Below are 27,163 nucleotides of genomic sequence, written 5' to 3' on the forward strand. Positions count from 1 at the left end.
ATCAATTTATCATCTCCATAACATTAACAATCGTCATTTCATTTCGAATCAAATTCCAAAAAAAAATAGTTGCCAAATTTACACAAAATTGAAAAAGTGCTCCCGCATAGTCACAGTCTAAACGCATTTGCAAATAATTCTGTGCGACATTTTCACTTATACTGTGCTCAGCTTGGCGGCATTTTCACATTTTTCAATAATTTTCACAAAATTGGAAAAGTGCTCCAATACACAAACAGTCTAAACGCACATGGGTAAACATTTGTACCAGAGTGGCGCTTAGACTGTGCTTAGCTTGGGTGATTTTTTGAATTTTTAATCCAAAATTACAAAAAAAATTTTTTGGAAAAAAAAATTAGAAACAAAAATTTTTTTTTTCCAAAATCAATTATTTTGTTGAAAAAAGCAGAAAGTTCTTTGAATCATTTAAATCGGACGTTTAGTTCTCTCAAAAACAGCCATTTTTTTTAAATTTAGCTCTGTATCTCCGAAACCTCTGGGCCTACCTTTGCCAAAAACTAATCAGCACATCTCCCTATCAATAGGAATCGAATGTTTTTTAAACCATTCAAATCGGTTGATCCGTTCTCTCAAAAACTCGCTTTCTATTTTTTGCACTCTTTGCTCCATATCTCCGTAACGGCTGGACCTGCCTTTGCCAAAAACTAATCAGCACATCTCCCTATCAATAGGAATCGAATGTTTTTTAAACCATTCAAATCGGTTGATCCGTGCGCCCGAAAACGTGGACGAAAAAAAGCGGACATACAAAACACACACACACACACACACACACATCCATTTTTTCTGAAGTATGCCAAAATGTTCAGAAACCTTCAAAACGTCGAGAAATGTAAAAATTTTTGATTTCGATTTTTGGACGATTACTATAACTTACCCTACGGGAAGTTAAAAATAAAATCTTAGCATTCTAGATCCTCCCTCCACAAAGTAATGATTTCCGTGGGGACAAAAGCTAAGGGATGAGTGCAGACAAAATATTTAGTCTGGTAAATCAAAAAAAAAAAATACACAAACACACACATGCTCATTTTTTTCTAAGAAATCCCAAAATGTTCAGAAACCTCTGAAACGTAAAGATATGCAAACATTTGCGTATGAATCGATTTTATTTCGGTGATTTGCACGATTTAAATCATTTTTTTATTTTATATTGATATTTATTAAAATTATTTTTTTATATCAATTAAAAATTTGATACGTATTGATACTATTCAAATAAAATATTATTTAAATCAGACTATTATACCTAGTTATTGCTTTATTCGAAAACCTATTAAAATACCATGGTAAAAAAATAAAATATTCGATCTAAATACATTATTAACATAATTTAACAGCAAACAGCAAAAATTTTGTAACATAATCACTGAATATTCAAATTACGCAATTCTGTCAAACAAATCTTTTCCACTGTGATTTTTATATATCTTTACGTTTCATAGGTTTCCGAACATTTTAGCATACCCTAGAAAAAATACAAAAAAATCGAATTCTTCAAAAAAATAAAATTGGTTCAAAAATTGCAAAATTTCTCAAAAATCTAATTTTTTCAGTTTTGCAAAGCCCTTTTTATTAATTTAGTTTTCGGTACGGAAAGTTCCAGCAATTTGCCTTAATTCGAAAACCAAATAAAACTATAATGCAAATATATTAATAAAAATTTTATTCAGTAACAAAATTGTTGAAATATTCAAATCGCGCCATTCTGTCAAACAGATTATCACCACTGTGTGACAGGGCCCTAATGTGTCAACACTCTTTTACGCAGCTGTCAAAACTTTTACATATATTTGAGGTTATGAACTTACAACAAAACAATAAAAGCAATAAAAACTGCATTATTAATTGAAATAAACGAAAATGGCAAGTGCAGCAGATAGTGAAAGCACTTTTGATTTATCTAAACTCGAAAAACTACTTGCAGATAGTGATTATATTAATCTAACCGAAGAAATTAAGGAAAACTTGACACCGAAAACGGCCGGCGATTGTTTAAGGTAATAATAGACTCATGGAGGTAGACTCATGGGGTAGACTTATTTAGTTATTTTATTTTTTACAGGGATGAAGAAAGCAAATCAAAAATATCATTCGTATCCACAGTGTTGGATAAAACTTTGCAAAACATTTCTTCTGAACCCAACGATGATTTATTTGCATTAGCTGCACAATGTTATCGGGTACTAAGAAACATGTCAGCCTTCTCTCCAGAACTTCAAACCTATATAGCTTGCGAAACCACAGTATTTCAAACCGCAGGCAAAATGCTAGACTTTTTACAAACCCAAAAAAATGTCTCACCAAAATGTTATTTATCCCTTATGCAATTCATCGGCAATAACACTGTACAGAATTCAAAAACACAACAACTAGTCTGGGATCACTTTGAAAAACAAATTTTGCACTGTCTAGACTCAACAGCTGAATTATCCAACGTTGCAGCAATGATTATATACAATGTGTTACTGGGAGACAAAACAAGGATTGAAAATCATGTTATTTATATTTTAAAAACCTTAGAAACAAATTCTTCCAAAGACATACCGTACACAGAGATTATATATGAGTATTACATCACAAACTGGGACACTCAGTTATCAAAATTGTATAATGAGCTTCCTAGTACAGTGAAACTTTTGATATTTGAAATCACTAAAAATATGATACAAGATGAAAGGACTTTGTCGCCTTCGTATTTACAATTTTTAGCTAATGAGTTTAAAGTTAAGTCAGATTGTATTCTAAAAACTGTCTCAACTTACGTAGAAGGTATTGAACCACAGGAGGTTGTAAGTTTGCTGAATATTTTGGCATCTGCAAGTGGAATGGAGTCCTACAAGTCTTGTTTCCAGGATGATAAGTCGTTATTCATTAATTGTGCATGTAAATATACCAAATACACATGCATTTTATTACATGCATTAATTTTAAATTCGTTTCTCGTAACAATTTTTGTACCTTGTAGTTTTATTACGAGCTATGCACTCAATGGGTAAAGAAAGTGATAATCATTTCACAAGTATTCAACGCTTAGCAGATTTAGCACCTGGTAGAACTGATGTCGAAATCGAGGCACACATTGCTTATGGATTCAAAGGACAGTTAATACGAATGCTTGGGAATTTGATGTATAAAAATCCTGTTAACCAAAAACAGGTACTTACAAACTAACGTAAATTATAACTTAAACCTACTATATTTGTTTTATACATTTTTTTGTATTTATAGATCCGTGAAATTGATTGTGTTGGAGTCCTGCTAGATTGTTGCAATATGGATGCAAGAAATCCACGTATCCTTTACTTTGTATTATAAATATTTTTGTATCTATCTTTATATATATATATATATATATATATATATATATATATATGTATATACGAGGTCTGTTCAAAAAGTACCCGGAATTACTAATAATTAAATTTCGCAAGTCTGGAGTGTCTGATTGTCAAAATTTTTTTTTTATTGTGTTGGTATACATGCCCCTAAAGTATGATGAAATTTTCAGCTATATTCACTGTTCACTTTGTCTGTGGTAGTCGCTAAGGTTCGACGTGTTTTTCTGAGCTCGGCGATTTTTACAATGGAAGAATTGAAAAGTCAAAGAATTTGTATTAAATTTTGCGTAAAAAATGAAATAAAGTGTTGCAAAGTGCAAAAATTCACCAGATATGGCTCCGTGTGACTTTTTCCTATTCCCAAAGTTGAAGAGACCCATGAAAGGACGGCGGTTTTCCTCGATTGAAGAAATAAAGGCCGAATCGCTGAGAGTGCTCAAGGACATATCAAAAAGTGAATATCAAGGGTGCTTCGAAAATTGGAAAAAACGCTGGCATAAGTGTATTATATCTGGGGGGGACTACTTTGAAGGGGACCACATTAATGTAGACGAATAAATAAATATTTTTTTGAAAAAACGAAAATTCCGGGTACTTTTTGAACAGACCATGTATATATATATATATATATATATATATATATATATATATATATTCCTTAATTTATGTCTTTAGTAATTATGCAATGGGTTATTTTGGCTGTTAGAAATATGTGCGAAGACTGTCCAGAAAATCAAGCTATAATATTAGAAATGAGAAAAGAAAGTTCTAAGTTTACTAATCTTTGTGAAAAGGCTGGAATTGTTAATTTCCAATAATATGTTCTGATTATTTTTTTTAATGCACTCAATATTTCTTTAAATAAAAATGATTTTGAAGATTTGTTTAGTTTTTATTTACTTTCATCATAAAATAAATTTAAGTCACAATTTATATTAGTAATGGAAAACCTTTCCGACTTTAAAATTCTAAATTATAAAGGTAAATGTTTGAAAAAAAATTGCAATATTTATTATAAAGTTATTTATAATTTTTATTTGTTAAGACAAGAGTAATGGAGTCTGTAAACATATTTTATCTAATTTAATTATAAATACTTTTAATTTCAAAATATGCAATCTTATTAGAAAAAAAAATCAATTCAAACGATTAAAAAAAACCTTCAATTATTAATTTTAATATTTTTTTCTTTGCAAATAATATTTTTATATAAGCAGAGTTTGGGTTATTAATTACTATTATTAATTATATATATATATATATATATATATATATATATATATATATATATATATATAAGAAATATTTTTAAGTTTAACCCATAGTTAATATATACAATTTGAACTTTTTTTTTAACTGCAACTTAACGATTAAATTCGGGGAAAAAAAATCATTTCTTTTTAATTTCCAAAAAATAAAATTTGTTTTGAATATCGAAAATAATCTGGATTTTCAAAATTTCGTTACGGTACGGAAAGTTCCAGCAATTTGCCTCAAGGCACGATGCCATACACCACTAGTTAAATCTTTAATTTTCCTGATAATCCCTGAATTTTTAATTTACAAACTATTTTATAACATAACAAATTAAATTAAATTATTACATTTTAACAATTGCATTATATATCTGAATTTTTTGAGTAATAAACCATTATTTCGATTTTTTCCTGATTTTAAGGAAAGGACATGATAGTCTGGAATTTTCCTAGATATTTTTTTCCAGGTACCCATTTCTGGATAAATTGAAAGTAATAAAATATAAATACGTTTTACATTTAGGAGTTTATTGAGGATTAAGTGTAAAATCCAAGAATGATTTTATTTTCGCTAAACTTACGAAATTTGCAAATAAAGTTTTACTCTACAAATAATACAATCTTAACATTGTGTTATAAAATATTTAACAATTAATAAAAGATTCTCTAAATATGGACCCATATACAATTTGCAAATAATCACACAAGTCTTTTTACCATAATTTTAAATTTTTTTTTATTCACACTCGATAGGATTTTTAGTCTTTCTTTGTAGCAAAAAATCTTTAAATGATATCACTTAAGTGTTTCGTAGGTTTGTAAATTGATGATTTTCAGAAATTTGGAAATCTTATTTTAGTATTCGGATTCTATTAAAAAAGACCTTTCAAATGATACCCCACATGCCAAAAAAAAAACAGCAAAAAATTTTGAAGTAAAACTTCTTTAAACTCCTCTTCTACAAATTCGTAAAATGGGTAAAATATAAAAGTTATTTCAGCATTCGGATTGTATTAAAAAAGACATTTTAAATGATACCCTACATGCTATAAAAGTACCAGCAAAAATTTTTGAAGTAAAACTTCTTTAAATTTCTCTGCTACAAAGTGTAAATTTTGTGGACTAAATTACATAGCTAATTTTAGTATTCGCTACAAAAGATTTTCACCTCATATATTAAAAAAAAAAAAAAAATTTCAACATTCTAATATTTTTTGCAATAAAATATGGTTTAACACATGTTTTACTATTATTACTATTATTATTACAATATGATTTCTTGTTGTGAAAATCGTTTTCTACTCGTCAAGACCTTTCAAATAATACCCCACATGCCATAAAAGTAACAATCTAAAAATTTTGAACTAAAACTTCTTTAAACTCCTTTGCCACAAATTCGTAAAAAGTGTATATTTTGTGAAGAAACCCTATACTTAATATCAGTATTCGGATTATATTCAAAAAAACCTTTCAAATGATGCCCCACATGCTATAAAAACACAATATAAAAATTTTGAAATAAAACTTCTTTAGGCTCCTCTGCTACAAATACGTAAAAAGTGTTTATTTCGTGGACAAACCACATTGTTATTGTCATTATTCGGATTCTTTACGAATTGGTAGCATAGGAGTGTAAAGAAGTTTTACTTCAAAAATTTTAGATTTTTTTTATGGCATGTGGGGTATCATTTGAAAGGTCTTTTAGAATAGAATCAGAATACTGCAATTAACTATATGGTCTATCCACTTTCAATGCAGATATCAGCCGAAACGTTCATTTGATATCAACAATTTAAGTATTTGTACTGCCCTATTGTGGTAAACAAATATAAGAACCTATATTCCCTTCTACCCTCAGTCTTCTTATAGACTTTGCGTTTAACTTTTATTAAATTCCTTCGCCCATCGTTTCCGTAACAGAGTGTCGAATGCATCCATCTGTATGCGCGCTCCGCATTCAGAATGCAGAATGCAGAAACGAGAAAAGTTTGCGGGCCGACTGCTCCACCGACAGCTCCACCGACTGCTCCACCGCCTTCGCCTTCCGTGCATATATTATAGTGGGAAAAAGCAAGCAAAGGCGCCTTCTCCAAAGTTTCCCCTTAAACCGATTTAAATAGCACTTGAAAATAATCTAACACTTGCCAAACGACTTCTCTACTCGATTCGACTCGATTCTGCATACAGATATTTGCTTATGCAAAAGAACCGGAGAGTGGAGTGTCGAAGAATTTATCAAGACGAGTATAGTATACATAGTATAGAGTAGATGGTTTTAAAAATATTATAGTCCTACGGAAAGTGGTTGAATTAAAATATTCATTATCTACCCGTAGGGTAAATTATAGCCAAAAATCGAAAATGATTATTTTTGCATATCTTTACGTTTCAGAGGTTTCTGAATATTTTGGCATACCTTAAAAAAATGGATGTGTGTGTATGTGCGGAGAAGTAATGGTTAGTTTTTAGCAAAGGCAGGTCTAGCCATTTCGAAGATACAGAGCCAAATGTGCAAAAAATGGCACTTTTTCGGAGGAATAAGCATCCGATTTGAATGATTTAAAACAACATTTGATTTCTATTTATAGAGAGATGTGCTGATTAGATTTTGGCAAAGGCAGGTCCAGCCGTTTCGGAGATACCAAGCAAAAAGTGCAGAAAATAGAAATCGAGTTTTTGAGAGAATGGAGCATCGGATTTGAATGATCTAAAAAACATTCAATTTGTAATGATTGGAAGAAGAGATTATTAGTTTTTGACCTAAAGGTAGGCCCAGCGGTTTTGGATAAATACAGAGCTAAATGTTAAAAAAATAGCAGTTTTTGAGAGAGCTGAACGTCCGATTTAAATTATTCAAAAAACTTTCTGCTTGTTTCAACAAAATAATTGCTTTTAGAAAAAAATTTTTGTTTCTAATTTTTTTTTCAAAAAATATTTTTGTAATTTTGGATTAAAAATTCAAAAAATTACCCAGGCTAAGCACATGTTAAGCGCCACTCTGGTACAAATGTTTACCCATGTGCGTTTAGACTGCTTAAGTACTGGAACAATTTTCGAATTTTGTGAAATCTATTGAAAAATGTGAAAATGCCGCCAAGCTGAGCACAGTATAAGTGAAAATGTCGCACGGAATTATTTGCAAATGCGTTTAGACTGTGACTATACGGGAGCACTTTTTCAATTTTGTGTAAATTAGACAACTTTCACATTTTTTTTAAAATTGAATTCGAAGTGAAATGAGGATTGTTAATGTTCTGGAGATAAATTGATTTATGATTTATTCAGATTTGATTTGCTCAGATATAACAAGATAGTAAAAATAATGAAAGTTACTGAAAGTATTTGTAATAATGTATTTGAAAACGTTTGAAATTTCTCGAATATTTCATTACGGTACGGAAAGTTCCAGCAATTTGCCTTGAAGCACTAAGCCATACACCACTAGTTTTTCCTAATCAACCGCGCTTTTAGAAAACACTTTGTGCGTGTACTAGACACGTGTTCATGTATCTATAATGTGTAATAAAAATGTACAAAATTGAATAACTTGCAAATTCTCCACTATCATTTGTATACCCCTTATTCCCTAACAATTCAATCTTAAGCATCGAAACATCTAAATCATCGAATCAAACATCTAAATCATCGTCGTAAATTAACGTCGTCTTAACGGAATAATCTTCTATCGGATATATTTTACGACATCAGTTCCGACGTTTATGTTTACCGTCGCTTTTAACGGCCTTTTAACGGTTTCCTTCCGTCTTAAACGTAAATATCATAGAAACGGCAGCAGAAGATGAAGCTGCAGCAGCAGCAGAGGCGAGGAATTATTGCTAATTAAACTCTAGTAAGACATTTTGATGGCTTTGTGCAATTTCTAAAATTATCGTTAATTGAATGGAAATTATTGGAGTGTAAGGGGTATTAGGTAAACTTTCTCGAAGGAAACTCAGAATTAGTACAAAACGAAAAATGAAACGAAAAAAATATATGATTAATAAGAAAATATGACAGTTTTTGAGAAAACTAAGCATCCGACGTGAATGCTTCAAAAAACATTCGATTCCTATTGACAGAGAGATGAGCTGAATGGTTTTTGACAAAGGCAGGTGCAGTCGCTTCGGAGATACGAAGCAAAGATTGCAGAGAATCGAAATAGAGTTTTTGAGAGAATTAAATTCGTGAAGAAGTGGTGGAATAATGAAAGTTACAGTATTTGTAATAATATATTTGAAAACGTTTAAAATTTATCGAATATTTCATTACGGTACGGGAAGTTCCAGCAATTTGCCTTAAGGCACGATACCATACACCACTAGTTAATAATTAAAATTACCATTTTTTTTATTTTACCCCAATTTAAATATTTTTACTTTTACCCGCGCACAATAATAAATTCCGTTCCATTTCCATTTATCAGTTCCTCTGAAGGCGGTGGAGACGGCGGTGGAGACCACCTACACATCTCACGAAGAGGGCGGTTCGGGGCGTACAGAATAAAGTGAATTCTTTAACTTTGTAAACTTAAAAATACTTACCGTGTATATTTTATTATTCCTTTAACTTTCCAACGACGGGACAACTGATGTGGAGGTCCGTCTGCACAAGATAAAAGCCAGATAAAAATAGAACTAAACGATTATTCGGATTTTGATAAATCTTTCAAAAGTTTGTTAAAGGAATTTTCTAGGATTTTTTGATTCATAGAAGTATAGCTAGATTGTAGAAATAAATGCAAAAAACCACATGTCATTGTTTGACATTGAAAATATTTGAGACATTGTTTGGCATTGAAAATAAATGAAGTCTGTCATCCGCCAAAAATTGCAATTCACTTATGAGCCTAGACAATATTACAATATGTATATAAATTCGTGATAAGAAGAATGAAATGTCTACTTTCTTATTGCCAGAAAACGGCTACATATATATATATATATATATATATATATATATACTAACTGACCCGGCAAACGTTGTTTTGGAGAGTAAGGTATATTCATATTCTAAATAATTTCTAAAGAATCAAAAATATTAATACTTTAAGTGTATAAGAATAATGTGTTGTAAATAACGTATATAAAAAATAATATAACCTAGAAAATGATTTTTAAATACCAATGGGTATATAATTATACAAATGAGATCTTTCAGAGCACCGTGTTTGAGAAAAATATGCCAAAAAGTGCATTTTCATATTAACATTTCAAAAAAGTTGATATTTTGAGTTTATAGTAACACTTGCGGCTCTACGACATGATTTTACTGAATTGCAAATTTATATCTGTTTTTGTAAGAAACATATGTGATTTTATATTTTTATAATTTAGAACACATACTAAGAAAAAACATACTAAAATTTTGTAACTCCAGTATAACGTTTTATTTTTTTAAATATTTTTCAAAATACTCATCAAACCGTGGACTTGATTTTATTTACAAAATTGCACGTTTTTGCATTTGTTTACAAAATTGCACGTTTAAATCTTTTTTTGTTAGAAACATATGTGATTTTATATTTTTATAACTGAGTACATATATTAGGTAATAACATACTAAAATTTTATAGCTCTAGTATAATATTGTATATTTTTAAAACATTTTTCAAAAGTACTTCTCATATCACATCCAACCGTCGATTCGCAACTAATAAAAATAGAGTATGCACGTGTGCATTGCAATTTTTTAGTTTCTTCTGTTAGAAACATATTTGATTTTATATTTTTATAATTCAGTACACATATTAAGAAATAACATACTATAATTTCATAACTGTATTACAACGATTTATATTTTTAAAATATATTTTAAGCCGTCAATTCGTTTACGTCAAAACGTTTACTAACTTTTTTGTATATAACTAAAACTACGAACAAAACTACTTACTACAATTTAATCATAACGTAATTGAACATCATCTGTCAAAAACATTTGACATTTGACGTATTAGCCACCGTTTATGTAAAGTTTCTACGCGATTTTGAAATAATATCTCACCTTTCCGACAACCTACTGATTAGCATGAATTTTTCAAGACTAAGACTGGCCAAATCGGTTCAGCCGGTTTCGAGTTTTAGCGAATCATTTTATCAGGAGCTTCATTTTTATATATAAGAAGATATATATATATATATATATATATATATATATATTTATTTATTTATTTATATATATATCCTTTTTTGACGTTCATGAAGATAGCTTAAGAACTACAGCTACCTGCAACGCGAGAAAATTAAATAAAACTCGAATCGAATTTTAGTTTTGCACTTTTCAACAAGAAAGTACATTTACGATTTTAACTTTTTATAAATAAATTTATTTGCAAACTTATATTATCCTTGTCTTCATAAAATTTATTATGATTAAAAAATAATTTTCAGGAAAAATATTTGAAATGTGGTTTCAAGTTACGTAAGAGTTATTGAAGTCTCCTTACCTTTTCGATTTTCTTTTCCAAACCGACTTCGATATCTCGATTTCTCGATTTTTAGCCGCGCAATTAAACTATCCGCTCCTCTTGCAATAAATAAGACTTAAATACAATTTATCTGATGGCGGCGTTCGTCGGAGATAGATAGATGGACGGACAATCAGTCCTATCCGCAAGCACGCAAACAACAATTCTTGCGGACGGTGGAGACGGAGAGTCGGCCGGTGGAGGGCAAATAAAATGTAGTTAGCGGGGCCGTTAGTGCCGTTAGTGCCGAACAAAGAATTGTGGAGGCTACGTGACCGGACTAGATAACGGACTAGTCTTATTCCGTTATACCGTTATACCGTTATACCGTTATTTCGTTCGTTTCGTTCGTTCGCATCCTGGTTTGTAGCTAAGTGCCCGGAACTTAATTATGTCGAGATTGGGAGATTGTATTTCTAGAAACTTAGAACTGAAAATATTAGAAACAAACATTGTAATAGTCGAGGGATCACCCGTGCATTAGTGGTTACGGCTATGGGATTTTAATCACGGACCTTGATACAAACATATCTGTATTTTTAAGTGCAAACTGATGTCAATACTGCTTGACATCAGGCTGTCCGTGACTAAAATCCCATAGCTCTAACCACTAATGCGCAAATACCAATGGTGTTTATACTATTATCCGTCGGCTTACCCGTGCATTAGTGGTTAGAGCTATGGGATTTCAATTACGGACCTTGATACAAACATATCTGTATTTTTACGTGCAAACCGATACCACTAACATCATGACATCAGCATGACATCTAACATCATCTCTAATATCATTTTTAACCACTGCATAAATATAAATGGTGTTTGTACTTGTACTTGTACTTGTTTGTAATGCTGCATTAGTGGTTAGAGCTGTGGGATTTTAATCGCGGACATCCTGATGTCAAACAATAGTGACATCGGTTTGCATCAAAAATACAGAAATGTTTCTTTCAAGTTTTATCGACTACAACTAGAGTTTATAGAAAAAGCCGGTTAGGTTAAAAAACCGGTTTTCGAACAGTATTATTCCGGAAAACCGGTTTTAACCTGACAATATAGAAAACCGATTTTCTAATGGTATTTTTCAGGGAAACCGAGTTTAATCTTACAAGTTAAAAAAACGGTTTATTAATAATCTTTTTCCGGGGAACGTTGACTGACAAGTTAGTAAACCGATTTTCTAACAGTATTTTTCCGGGGAAACCGAGTTTAATCTTACAAGTTAAAAAACGGTTTTTGAACAATCTTTTTCCGGGGAACCGGTTTTGACCCGACAAGTTAGAAAACCGGTTTTCGAACAGTATTTTTTCGTTTTAACCGGATTCAATTTATTTCAAGTGTTTATCCCACATTTAAAACCGGTATTTCTACTAAAATCGGTTTTTCAATTTTATAATTTTCTCCCTAAACCGGTTTTGAAATCCGACTAATTTTTTTTATGGCAATAATTGTAGAACAGATGCGATTTGAACAGATATGCTATTTGAATATTTCTTTGGCTTTGAACCGATTTCGGTGAATACAGAGTCGGATTCGAAAACCGTCTGAATATTGTCAAAGGACGACTATCGATGTGCAATAGTGTTTTTATCAATCTGGTTCCTGGTGGCTACATTTGTTATTATCAATGTTATTCTAAAGGTTTGTCACATATTAAAAACCGGTATGACTACTAAAATCGGTTTTAGAATTTTATTATTTGCTTCTGAAACCGGTTTTGAAATTCGACTAATTTTTAATACAACAATAACTGTATCAACCTGGTTACTTTTTGTTACATTTTTTGTTATCAATTCTAAGCGTTTATCACACATTAAAAACCGGTATTTCTACTACCGGTTTTTAAATTCAAAAATTTTCTCCAAAAACCGGTTTTTAAAAATTGACCTTCATTACAGCTATTAACTGGGTCACATATTGTGGCTTTGCAGTTTGAATTTCGGTTTTCAATTTGAACCGAATTCGGTTTTCGGTTTTCGGTAGATACAGAGACAGCTTTAGTTTTAGTATCCGACATCCGTCCGTCGGATTCGAGGGCCATTTGAATATTGCAAGTCTCCACCGCAACGACCACACCGCATAATAATGTCGTTTCCAGAATATATATATATATATATATATATATATATATATATATATATATATACACGTATATATATATATATATGTATATATCGTAAACTAAACAACAGTGCTCAAAACCAGAGAAACTAACAAGGAAAATTTTTTTTGTTACAATGTGGCTCGTTATAACAAAGCCGTTCGATTTAGGGCAATTTCTGGTTACCCATCTTTTGCCCTGTACTTTAAAATAGTATCTTTGAACAGTGCCATGCTTTACTTGTTTCTGTGATAATGAATAATGACCTCTTTACTTTAGAGGTATTTTATTTATTTAAATAACGAAATAGTAACGTTAGGGTACGAAGTCGTTCGATTTAAGGCAATGTCTGGGTACCCATCTTTTGCCCTCTACTTTAAAATAGTATCTTTGAACAGTGCCATGCTTTACTTGTTTCTGTGATAATGAATAATGACCTCTTTACTTTAGAAGAATTTTATTTATTTAATTAACGAAATAGTAACGTTAGGGTACGAAGTCGTTCGATTTAAGGCAATGTCTGGGTACCCATCTTTTGCCCTCTACTTTAAAATAGTATCTTTGAACAGTGCCATACTTTACTTGTTTCTGTGATAATGAATAATGACCTCTTTACTTTAGAAGAATTTTATTTATTTAATTAACGAAATAGTAACGTTAGGGTACGAAATCGTTCGATTTAAGGCAATGTCTGGGTACCCATCTTTTGCCTTCTACTTTAAAATAGTATTTTTGAACAGTGCCATACTTTACTTGTTTCTGTGATAATGAATAATGATTTCATTACTTTAGAAGTATTTTATTTATTTAAATAACGAAATAGTAACGTTAGGGTACGAAATCGTTCGATTTAAGGCAATGTCTGGGTACCCATCTTTTGCCTTCTACTTTAAAATAGTATTTTTGAACAGTGCCATACTTTACTTGTTTCTGTGATAATGAATAATGACCATTTTACTTTAGAAGTATTTTATTTATTTAAATAACGAAATAGTAACGTTAGGGTACGAAATCGTTCGATTTAAGGCAATGTCTGGTTACCCATCTTTTGCCCTCTACTTTAAAATAGTATCTTTGAACAGTGCCATACTTTACTTGTTTCTGTGATAATGAATAATGACCTCTTTACTTTAGAAGTATTTTATTTATTTGAATAACGAAATAGTAACGTTAGGGTACGAAGTCGTTCGATTTAAGGCAATGTCTGGGTACCCATCTTTTGCCCTGTACTTTAAAATAGTATCTTTGAACAGTGCCATGCTTTACTTGTTTCTGTGATAATGAATAACGACCTCTTTACTTTAGAAGAATTTTATTTATTTAATTAACGAAATAGTAACGTTAGGGTACGAAATCGTTCGATTTAAGGCAATGTCTGGTTAGCCATCTTTTGCCCTCTACTTTAAAATTATATTTTTGAAATGTGTTATACTTTACTTGTTTCTTTGATGATGATCAATGACCTTTTTACCTTAGAAATATTTTACTTTAGAATGCAAATGATTTATTCTAATTTGTAACTTATCCAGGTGTTTCCGGTGGTTTAGGTCGTGGTGTGTTTTCGATGTCGATTTGCGTTTCTGGCAATATATGCGAGAATTATTAAAGTCAGAATTCTGCTAACTCCATATCATGTTTATTTCATGGTCATGCAAATTTCATGCAAATTGGAGCACAGTAAAAAAATTCTTTCGTTAAAAAATTGACAATGTGGCTCGTTATAACAAAGTCGTTCGATTTAGGGCAATATCTGGTTACCCATCTTTTGCCCTCTACTTTAAAATAGTATCTCTGAAAAATGTCATACTTCACTTGTTTCTATGATAATGATTAATAACATTTTTACCTTAGAATGCAAATTTCAAATTCAAATTTGAAACTTATCCAGGTGTTTCCGGTGGTTTAGGTCGTGGTGTGTTTTCGATGTCGATTTGCGTTTCTGGCAATATATGCGAGAATTATTAAAGTCAGAATCCTGCTATCTCCATACCATGTTTATGTCATGTCGGATGCAAATGCCGTTCGGTTTGGAGCGAATAATTAATTTCACGTCTGACGGATAGAATGCAACTTGAATGGCGGAACTGATAAATTTGTAATATTTTTGTACTTCCCGATAATGGAATTACTATGGTATATGAAAATATCAGTAATTTATTATTGATGTTATAAAACATTTCCAATTTAATATTTTAATCACCCCACAACTACCACTGTCTCTCTTTCAACCTCCACCGTCCTTTTGTGTTCGTCGAAGAGACGTTAAACGCAACGTACAAAACGCATTGAATAACGGATCGTTAAGCGTCGATTGACAACGCGAGTGAAAAATAAAATTGATGGCGGGTTTAGGCACAAGTACTACCTACTACCTACTACACCTCCACCGCCAACTCCACCGCCAACGTGTACGATGTACAATGGGACGCGGGCGCCCACTCTACGATTCAATAGACACTTAACGAACTGAATCGACGATGGAGCGATGGAGTGGCGGTGTGGCGGTCCACCAGCCAGGTGGAGGTGTACGATACAGGTACAATTTAAAAGTGTGTACACAGACACACAAGCAATAATACACACATATATGTGTATATTCTTCAGCATAATTGTCAAAATAAAAATCTTTAATTTTTTTTTAAATTAATTTAATTAAATATTTAGGGAAAGTTCCAGCAATTTGTCTTGAGGCACGATGCCATGCACCACAAGTTATTATTATTATTATATAAAAAATAATATTTAACTGAATCTTCACAGCTAGGACTATTATCTCATAAATTTATCTCCGTTATTCTGAAGTTTGTTAAAGGAATTTTTTAGGCTGTATGTGATTATAAACATTTAGTAATATTGTAGAAATAAATGAAAAAAATGCAAAAAACGAGATGTCATTAAAAATATTTTGACAAATCAAAACTGTCATCTGGCAGCAAAATTTCAATTCACCTTATGAGCCTAGACAATATTAGAATATATTAACGATTATTCGGGTTTTGATAAATCTTTCTGAAGTTTGTTAAGATTTTTTTTTTAATATTTGGGATTATAAGGATATAGTAATATTGTAGAAATAAATGGTAAACATTGCAAAAACGACAAGTCATTGTTTTGACATGCTAGACAAATGAGAATTGTCATCTGCTAGAAATTTCAATTCACTTATGAGCCTAGACAATATAATATGTATATTAAATGCATGATTGTGAATAAGAAAAATGCAATGTCTACATTATTATTGCGAAAAAGCAGCTGAGATGTGACAAAAATTAAAATAATATAAAATACGGTACATGTTTGGCAGATGAAATTTATGTAATTCAGTTTGACAATTTTTTTTAACTAATGCAGTCGTGTTTTGCTTCACTTTACTAAATTATTTCGCAATACAACTTATTTAAATATATAAGTTAATAAAAAAAATTACTTAAATTAATAATAATAAAATTTACTTATTAAAAAAATTATTTAGAAGGTCACAAATTTATTTACAGAATATTTACTCACTCCAATCAATGGTGCGTTTTGGGTCTTTTTTTGGCTACAGAACCACGTCTGTCGGGTCAGCTAGTATATATATATATATATATTCTAAGGTCCACATTTTTTTCTTTATATAAAATTATAGGATGGTCAGTATTAATAGAGTGTTTGAAATTAATAATGTGCTCAGAAAACATTGTTTTAAATTGTCTAGGGTTTTTTGAATTATAAATATGCTGATTCATTCTCTTGCTGATGTATTGGGAACTTTCACCGATGTAACAACTGTCACAATCTAAACAATTAATTTTATAAACGGAATCGGTGACTCTGTCAGACGGAGATTTTGATTTTAAAGAAGAAAACAGGGAACTGAGTGTGTTATCAAAAGTAAAAACTAAAAGAATACCTTCAACAGAATAAAATACATATATATATATACATATAGTATGAATTTTCTCAGCTGGACTATTATCTCGTAAATTTATCTCTTTTATGTAAAATAATTACCGTTTCAAACATTAAATAATTCCTCATGACACAACGTGCAATTTTCGACCTCTGCAAAAAGCGTAAAAAATCGCGAGAAAAATATATGAAAACGCATCAGGGGCCATTAATTCATTAGAGAATCTTTTGAATCGTGAATAAAATTAATAGACGATTTTTTTTTAGATTTTTTTCGCTTTTTTGCATCCCGTCGCCGTAAAATGCCGTTAAGTGTTTTTAAAGACCATAATTAAATGGGAATTCTTGCTGAAATATAAATCTGAGCGAAAAAGGTATAATAACATTAGTTGGTCACGTGATTTATGTGTGTTTTTTAATTTACTTATTTTGAATTTTGATCGACGATTTTTTGAACACGTATTTATTTATAAAGAAATCTATAATCTCAAATAGAGTATTATTTATAAAGTAAGAATTATTTATGTATTGTATTATTTATAAAGTAAGAAATTTGATATCATACTGCTTTATATCAAGCTGACTTATACTGGAGTCAAACCCAGGATTACTTTTTTCGTTAAATTGAAGTCAAAAAAATTAAAATTTTTGAATTAGAAGTTTGTTTTTTCTCAATTCTAATTGTGATTTTTTTTGACGTTTTGAGTCATTCTGAATCGTTTGTGATATATAAGTTCCTCATCTTGATTGTAGTTGGATAAGTGTGATTGATACATGATAAATTGCCAACTGTTTTTTTTTATATATTCTTAATTTATATTTTGTTATAAAGAAAATATATATCTTATATATATAAAATTCTTCTGGAATGATGTATGAAAATAAACTCCCTGCTTAACGATTATTCGGACTTTAATAAATCTTTTTGAAGTTTGTTTAGGAATTTTTTAGGCAGTAAATTATTATAAAAATATAGTATAAAAATAAGAGTATAGAAATATAGACATTGAAATTAGTGTGGCAAGTGTCATCTGCCAGAAATTTCAATTCACTTATGAGCCTAGACAATATAAGAATATAATATATTCATGATTGGGAAGAAGTGGTAGAATTTTGTGCATTGACGAGTATAATCGTCATGCGTTTAAAAGTGACCATAGGTTATTTAAATTGCAATATTTGATAAAAATTAAACAGAACAAAATTTAGAGAATTATGATTTTTATTAAATTTTGAAAAAAATTGAAAAAAATTCATATTAAAAAAATAGCCTCATATGAAAATGCTAATATTTTCAAAAAACTGATTTTTTTCATTATTTTTTGAAAAATTTTGGAATTTTTTAAAAGTTTTTGATACCCATTTCGAAATAATTTTCGAAAAACAAAAAAAAGAACAAAATATAGATTTTGTGATAGTTTTTAACATTTTTGAAAATTTTGAAAAATTTGGATATTAAAAAATTGTAAAAATAGCCTCATATGAAGATACAGATATTTTCAGAAAACTGAAATTTTTTCATTATTTTTTTTTTTAATTTTGGAAATTTTTTGATAATTTTTGATACCATTTCGAAATAATTTTTGAAAAACAAATAAAAGCAAAATTTAGATTTTGTGATTAGTTTTTAACATTTTTGAAAATTTAAAAAAAAATCGAAAAATTTTGAAATTAAATTCTTTTAAAAAATATGCCAAATTTGAAAATACTGATATTTTTAGAAAACTGAAATTTTTTCATTATTTTTTTTTTAATTTTGGAAATTTTTTGATAATTTATGATACCCATTTCGAAATAATTTTTGAAAAACAAAAAAAAAGCAAAATTTAGATTTTGTGATAGTTTTTAGCATTTTTGAGAATTTTGAAAAAATTAGAAAGATTTGGATATTAAAATTTTTTGAAAAAATGTGCCAAATTCGAAAATACTGATATTTTCAGAAAACTGAAATTTTTTGATTATTTTTTTGATAAAATTTTGTAATTTTTTGAAAGTTTTTGATACCCATTTCGAAATGATTTTTGAAAATCAAAAAAAAAACAAAATTATCTAAATTTTGTGATAGTTTTTAGCATTTTTGAAAATTTTGAAAATTTTGAAAAATTAGATTTTTAAAAAAATTTAAAAAATAGCCCGATATGAAAATACAGATATATTTTCAGAAAACTGAATTTGATTATTTTTCTGAAAAATTTTGGAATTTTATTTTTGAAAATAAAAAAAATAAAATTTAGATTTTGTGATAGTTTATAACATTTTTGAAAATTAAAAAAAAATAGAAAACTTTGGATATTAAAAAAATTTAAAAAATATGCCAAATTTGAAAATACTGATATTTTCAGAAAACTGAAATTCTTTAATTATTTTTTTGATAAAATTTTGGAATTTTTTGAAAGTTTTTGATACCCATTTTGAAATAGTTTTTGAAAAACAAGAAAAAAACAAAATTGAAAAATTTGGATATGGGGCCGTTCAAGTATTACGTAAGCACTATAGAGGGGCGGGGGGGTTATTGATTTGCTTATTTTGCTTATTTTGGGTAAGAAGTTTTGCTTAATTTTGCTGACAAGGGGGGGGGGTAAATAATTGTAATAAATCTGCTTACGTAATACTTGAACGATCCCTATTAAAAAAATTGAAAAAATGTGCCTTATATAAAAATACAGATATTTTCAGAAAACTTGAATTGTTTTATTAATTTTGTCGAAAGTAACGACAATCGACTACCCTTTTTGTTAATTTTCTCTTTTTTCACCACTATCGTCCCAGTTTCGTCCTCTACGCACCGAACGGCGAACGCTTTGTATAAATTTGCAATTACACCTTCGTCGGCCTTAACGATTCCAGTTAACGGGATGGACTGGATAAAAATAACGACGGATACGTTATATTATGCGACAGTAGTAGTAGGCTACGAGTACGCCACACTACATCCCTCCACCCGACGTACAGTATTTTACAGTATTTCAGAGCATTTTGCAGTATTTCAGAAACATTGGGGAAAGGATAGACAACTGTGCGTCGTGGTTCCAAAAGGTTGAAAAAAACTTGTCTTGAATGGAAACTTGTTCGAACAAACATACTTCATCTTCTCCCTTTGGACCCCTGGTGAAAATCATTATAGTTTACTACTGTCACTACCGTACCCAGTTTAGAAATTTAGAAACCTATTTCAGTATTCGAATTTTATTTAAAAAGACCTTTCAAATGATACCCCACATGCCATATATAAAATTTTGAAGTAAAACTTCTTTAGACTACCCTGCTACAAATTTGTTAAAGGTATATATTTTGTGGACAAATTACATAGTTAGTTTTAGTACTTGCTACAAAAATTATACACCTCAATTATTTTGGCAAAAAATTAACATTGTAATATTCATAGCAATTAATTATGGTTATGCATACACAGTTTTTATTGCAATATAATTATTTTTTTTATGAAAATCGTATTCTACTCGTCGAGACCTTTTAATTGATACCCAACATGCCATAAAAGATACAGTATAAAAAATTTGAAGTAAAACTTCTTTAGGGTCGTTTACTCCAAATTCATTAAAAGTATATATTTTATGGACAAACCACATTGTTAATATTAATATTCAGATTCTATACAAAAAGTCCTTTCAAATGATACCACACATGCCATAAAAGATACAATCTAAAATTTTTAAAGTAAAACTTCTTTAAGCTCGTTTATTACAAATGCATAAAAATTGTATATTTTGTGAACAAACCACATAGTTAATTTTAGTATTCGTATTTTATTTAAAAAGACTTATCGAACGAAGAACAACATGCCGATTTAACATTTTTGAAGTAAAACTTCTTTAAGCTCGTTTACTACCAATTCATTAAAATTGTATATTTTATGGACAAACCAAGTTCTTAATTTCAGTATTCGAATTCTATGCAAAAAGACCTTTCAATTGATACCTCACATGCCATAGAAGATACAATCTAAAATTTTTGAAGGAAAACTTCTTTAGGCTCGTTTACTCCAAATTCAATAAAAGTGTATATTTTGTGAACAAACCACGTTATCAATGTCAGTATTCGGATATTATCAAAAAGTCCTATCAAACTATGAACAACAAGCCAATTTAATATTTTTGAAGTGAAACTTCTTTAAGCTATTTATTACAAATTCATTAAAAGTGTATATTTTATGTACAAACAACATTGTGAATTTAAGTATTTGGATTCTATTGAAAGAGACCTTTCAAATGATACCCCACATGCAATTAAAGATGCAATCTAAAATTTTTTAAGTAAAACTTTTTTAGACTTCTCTGCTACAAATTTGTAAATAATGTATATTTTGAAGGGAAACTACACAGTTGAACTGATTATTTAGATTATATTCAAAAATACCTATTAAACGATGCCCAACATGCCAATTTATTATTTTTGAAGTTAAACTTCCTTAAGCTCGTTTATTACAAATTCATTAAAAGTGTATATTTTGTGGACAAACCACCTTGTTAATGTCAGAATTCAGATTCTATAGAAAAATACCTTTCAAATGATACCACACATGCCATAAAAAATACAATCTAAAATTTTTGAAGTAAAACTTCTTTAAGCTCGTTTACTACAAATGCATAAAAATTGTATATTTTGTGGACAAACCACATAGTTAATTTTAGTATTCGTATTTTATTTAAAAAGACTTATCGAACGAAGAACAACATGTCAATTTAACATTTTGAAGTGAAACTTCTTTAGGCTCGTTTACTACAAATTCATTAAACATGTATTTTTTGTAGGCAAACCACATCATTAATGTCAGTATTTGGATTCTATAGAAAAATACCTTTCAAATGATACTCCATATGCCATAAAAATATAACTTAATATTTTTGAAGTAAAACTTCTTTAAGTTCGTTTATTACAAATTTATTGAAAGTGTACATTTTGTGAAGAAACCACATTGTTAATGTCAGTATTCATAAAGACCTATCAAACAATGCCCAACATGCCAATATAATATTTTTGAAGTAAAATTTCATTAAGCTCGTTTACAGTGAATTCATTAAAAGTGTATATTCTATGGACAAACCAAGTTGTTAATGTCAGTATTGTATTCTATACAAAAATACCTGTCAAATGATACCCAACAAGCGATAAAAAATACAATCTATGCTTTACTGAAGTAAAACTTCTTCAAGCTCGCTCACTACAAATTCACTAAAAGTGCATATATATCGTGTCAAATATGCAAAATTCACCAGTTTGAGAACCAGTGGCGTCAGTTAGAAAATCTGTTCGGTTTTTATTGTCTCCATACCTCCATTCTCCATACGTATGATGTTGGGAAATGGAGCAGTTATCTCTGCAAAACATGCCTCGCCGAGTAAATCCTTCCGACGCCTTTTTTTATTTTATTACACACGGAGGACGAAGGACGAAGGACGAAGGACTGAATATGGTGGACAGTAATCTGAACCGCCAACCGTTAGCAGCCAAATAGGAGACAATAATAATATAAACACTTTTTGGATTCTGCTGACTTAATAAAAAGATAAAGGATTAATATGGTTATTCTGGGATAAGCTTGCGCTGTTATCTTACTTATTGCTTAACAATCTTATTGATAAAGTATATTATTTACCCATTTTAATGCAAGTTTATGTAACTTAAAATTTCTAAATTCTCTCAAACGATTCAGAATGACTTGAAACGACAAGAAAATTCAAAATTAGTGATTTTTGAAAAAAAAATTTTTGAATTTCTGAAAATTTAAAATGTTTTTGGCTTCAATTTATCAAAAACATAAAATTCTTTTGGTTTTTGTCAAAATTAAAAAAAAATTATAACAAAAAATCTAAAATATATCAAAATTGAGCTCATCGTGATGTAATGATTAAGAATATGGGCTAGCACAAACTAGTCTTGGGTTCGATTCCAGTATAGACCAGCTCGATATCAAGCAGTATGATATAAAATTTTCATTTGAGGTTATACATTTCTCAATAATTAAAATTAATCATTATATGTACATTTAAATATTAATTAGTATATGAATTATAAAAAATTGACTTCCATCCTAACCGACGTCATCTGTTGTGAAGATTTTGTATTGGGAAAGTTTATCCGTGTTCACAATATCGGCGACCAAAATTTGCATCCAAACACACACACACACACACATACATAATGATTTTTTTCTAAAAAATTTCAAAATCGGACAGATTTTGGGTAAGATTGCTTAAGTCGTACCACCTAAGGAAATAATTATTACAGTTTTTTTGAAAAACTGCCAAGTGATTTTTTTTCTTGTTTTCATATCTGCTTAATTTATCTTCATATTTATTATTATCGTATTTAAGCAGGGTGAGGTTGCTTAAGTCGTACCCCTAAGAAAATATATATGTCAAATTCAGTTTTAAAAACAATTTAACAATTATTATATTCTGAGTAATCTTAAATAATTAATTTTAAATATTCTAATATTTTTTTGTTTAATAAAATATGATTTTAAAAAAGGAGAACGTCTATCGGTTTGTCATTTTCCTCTTATACAGTAAAACCCGATTAATTCTAATAAAAACTGGATTTTAAAAAAACCGACAAAGCCTACTAACTAGTATATTTAATATTACAATAATATTTTATTTAAAAAATTATTTTTTTAAAAAATATCATTAAATTATTTAATGATCAACATGTGCATAACAAATTGCGAATTGAATTTAAAATACTTAAATAGTTTCGGAAAACTTTTTGCCTTTTTTTCTTATGATTGTATAGTGACAAGAAAGTCTCTAATAAAAGTAATGGTAATTTCTGTCAGAACATGTGTTTTTTTTTTGGAAATTTGTTAGGCAATAAAATAACATAAAATATTGCCAAAAACGATATATGCTTTTACAATCAGTTTTGCACATGTTGACTCTTGTTGTAAATACCATTTACAAAACAATCGTCGTAATTCTGGACATAGACATTTTTCGCTATTGAATTTTTATCGTTTTAAATTTTTTGTAACATATATAATAAAGTGTTTTAGCGAAGTATATTTTTTTACAACATATGAGTTATATTTTTAACCGAAGGAGAAATTTATGTTTTCATAAAAAAATACGATTCGCTAATTTTATGGGTCTTGATAGATAGAAGTTTTTCCAGGACGTTTCAAGCCATTCTGAATCGAATGAGATCGAATTCGGAAAAATATGTGTGTGTGTGAACAGACTTTTTGCAGTAAATCGATATTTTCTCAAAAACGGCTGGACCGATTTCAAAAATTTATCAATTTTGCGCGAAGATCAGCCTTATATGGATGCAGGACATTTTTCTACGTTTTTTGAAATAACTTAAAAATTTCTATCGGGACACTCTTTTTTAATTAGCTAAACAAGAACTAGATAAAATTTAGTACGCTTTTGAGCAAACTGTTTTATACACTCTTATGCAAACATTTTAAATGGAACTAATTTGAACACAGCCTTATATATTGTATGCAAGTTAGCACCATATACGTATGCAGGACAATTTTCTACGTTTTTTGAGATAACTTAAAAACTTCGTTCAAAACACTCATTTTTAGTTAGCTCAGCCGAAGCTAGATAAAATTTGTTGTATACCACACTATACAAAATTTTTTGACAAAACTAGTTTGAACACAGCCTTATATATTGTATGGAAATTAGTACTATATATGAATGCAAGATTCTACATTTTTCTACGTTTTTTTAAAATAACTTGAAAATTTCTATCGGGACACTCTTTTTTAGTCAGCTTAGCAAAAACTAGATAAAATTTAGTACGTTTTTATGCAAACTGTCACATACCACCCTATACAAAATCTTTGAATAAAACTAGTTTGAAAACAGCCTTATGCTTTAAACTAGCACTGTTAGTGCGCATCGATAAATGCTAGATAATTTTCTACGTTTCTCTAAATAACACGAAAACTTTGTTAAGGACATTCTTTTTAAGTTAGCTTTGCAAAAACTACATAAAATTCAGTACGATTTCATGCAAAATTTTTTTTACACTCCTATATGAAAATTTTACATAAAACTACTTTAAACTCGCTTAAATTAAACACAACATAACGTTTCAGTCAAGCCGTTTCTTTGTAAATTGCAGAAAAGTAAAAAAAAATTTTGCCTACGTTTTAGCTCACAATTCTGAATCGATTTTAAAAATTCAAAAACTATTCGAAAGATAATATTTGGGAGTTGTGTTGATTAGTTTTGGACAAAGATCGGTCCAGCCGTTTCTTCGTAATTAACTGTTGAAAGTTTGTTTTGGATGAAACTTTTTATGTTGATAGATATCATGGTCTTAAAAAATATAATAAAATGTTATGACCCTACGACAAATAGTTTAATGTTAAAAATTCATCAAAGTTTGACAAAATATTATAGTTAAAATTTGTATCAAAAATTAAATATTATCAATTCATTGAAATTTAAAATAATAAGCTACAATTTTAAGACATACAACCACTATAATGTCTGTGCAATATAATTAATATAATTGCAGTTAATTTAAATGTGTTTGAGAAAATTCTATTCGAAAAATTAATTTTTGAAACAAACAATTGAAAATATTATCTAAATATCTGAATTTCAATTTCGATTGATTAAGTCAATTATTACACATTTCAGGAAGCCGATTTGCTAATTTTATGTATTTTTCAACGTTTCAAGTCATTCTGAATCAAATAAAACCAAATTTGGAAAAAACAATTGTTTTTGACCTTTCGTCGACGTTTTCTCAAAAACGGTTGGATCGGTGTCCAAAAATTAAAAGCCATTCGATGTAACTTGATCAAGACTGACGTTTATAATTCATCTTAGACGATCTAATATTTTTGCAAAATAATTATTTTACTAATCCGTTATCTCGCGTCCGGATAATTCTCGCGCTAATTATAATGAATTCAAGCAATAAAACACATAATCTCGTCTCTTTTGTATAATATTTATTTTATCATTTCGTGCGATTTAAAAACAAACAGGCAAGCTAATTTTAATCCTAATCCTATCCTGCTAAATGGCCATTTCTCCTTTTACTCCTGCTCCTGTAAAAGGCTCAATCATTACGTTTCGTCCGCAAAATATTTGCATTTTCGCAAAACTACTGCGACGAGGCTCTGTCATATAAACTTGGTGGGGCAGAAAGTAATTTCGATGTAAGTGAGAAAAATGTAATAATTGATATTGTAGTTTGATAAATTTTTGAACTGTTTAATCATATAAAACCTAGTTACAACATAATTACAAAAAACATAATTTGATGCATATGCAGATTGAGTATCTGTTGATGAAAGTTCAAATTTCACATTTATTTCAATTTTGGCACCAAACGATTCAGAATGACTTCAAATGCTGAGATATTTTAAACTGGATTTTCTGGCTAAAATTCCAACTTTTTCTTCGAAAATTTGAAAAAATAAAAATATAAAAAAGATAATAAATCTTAGTTTTAAAATAATTTAACATATGAAAAAAAAACTAGTGGTGTATGGCATCGTGTCTTAAGGCAAATTGCTGGAACTTCCCGTACCATAATGAAATATTTGAAAAATAAAATTTAGTAAAAATATTTATATTTTGGAAATTGAAAAAAAAATAAACAAAAAAAATATGTTTTTTACAAAAGTAATCGTTTTGTCAACACAAGCCGAAAGTTTTTTCAATCATTCCAATCTGATGTTCCGTTCTCTTGAAAACTCGATTTCTATTTTCTGCACTCTTTGCTCCATATCTCCGAAACGACCAGACCTGCCTTTGCAAAAAACAAATCAGCATATCTCCCTATCAATATGAATCGAATGCTTTTTTAACCATTCAAATCGGTTGATCCGTGCGCCCGAAAACGTGGACAAAAAAAATTTGTATCCGCATATACACACACATCAATTTTTTCTAGGGTATGTCAAAATGTTCAGAAGCTTCTGAAACGTGGATATATGCAAAAAATTTAATTTTTAAATTTTTAAACAATTACTATTCATTACTAATTACTCTAGGGAAAGTTGGAAAAAATATTTGCTGATCCGCAAAATAAAAAAAAAACACTTTTTATTTAGAATACATTAGGGGGCGTCCATTAATCACGTGAGGTTTTTAGG

At 29.4% G+C, this 27,163-nt stretch overlaps 1 protein-coding gene across 1 annotated transcript; it reads left to right on the plus strand.

Annotated features, from left to right (window-relative positions):
* The first annotated feature begins 1,841 nt into the window (after positions 1 to 1,841).
* Positions 1,842 to 4,180, plus strand: LOC113386436 (ataxin-10). Its single transcript, XM_026624217.1, has 5 exons — positions 1,842 to 2,021; positions 2,087 to 2,907; positions 2,990 to 3,180; positions 3,253 to 3,316; positions 4,038 to 4,180. The coding sequence occupies exons 1-5, from the start codon at positions 1,885 to 1,887 to the stop codon at positions 4,178 to 4,180; spliced, it is 1,356 nt and encodes a 451-aa protein (XP_026480002.1). The 5' UTR covers positions 1,842 to 1,884.
* Positions 4,181 to 27,163: the final 22,983 nt, after the last annotated feature.

This window comes from Ctenocephalides felis, unplaced genomic scaffold, assembly GCF_003426905.1.
Source record: "Ctenocephalides felis isolate EL2017-DRISC unplaced genomic scaffold, ASM342690v1 CF-g0.4_SCAFFOLD_03571, whole genome shotgun sequence".
NCBI classification, from domain to species: Eukaryota; Metazoa; Arthropoda; class Insecta; order Siphonaptera; family Pulicidae; genus Ctenocephalides; species Ctenocephalides felis.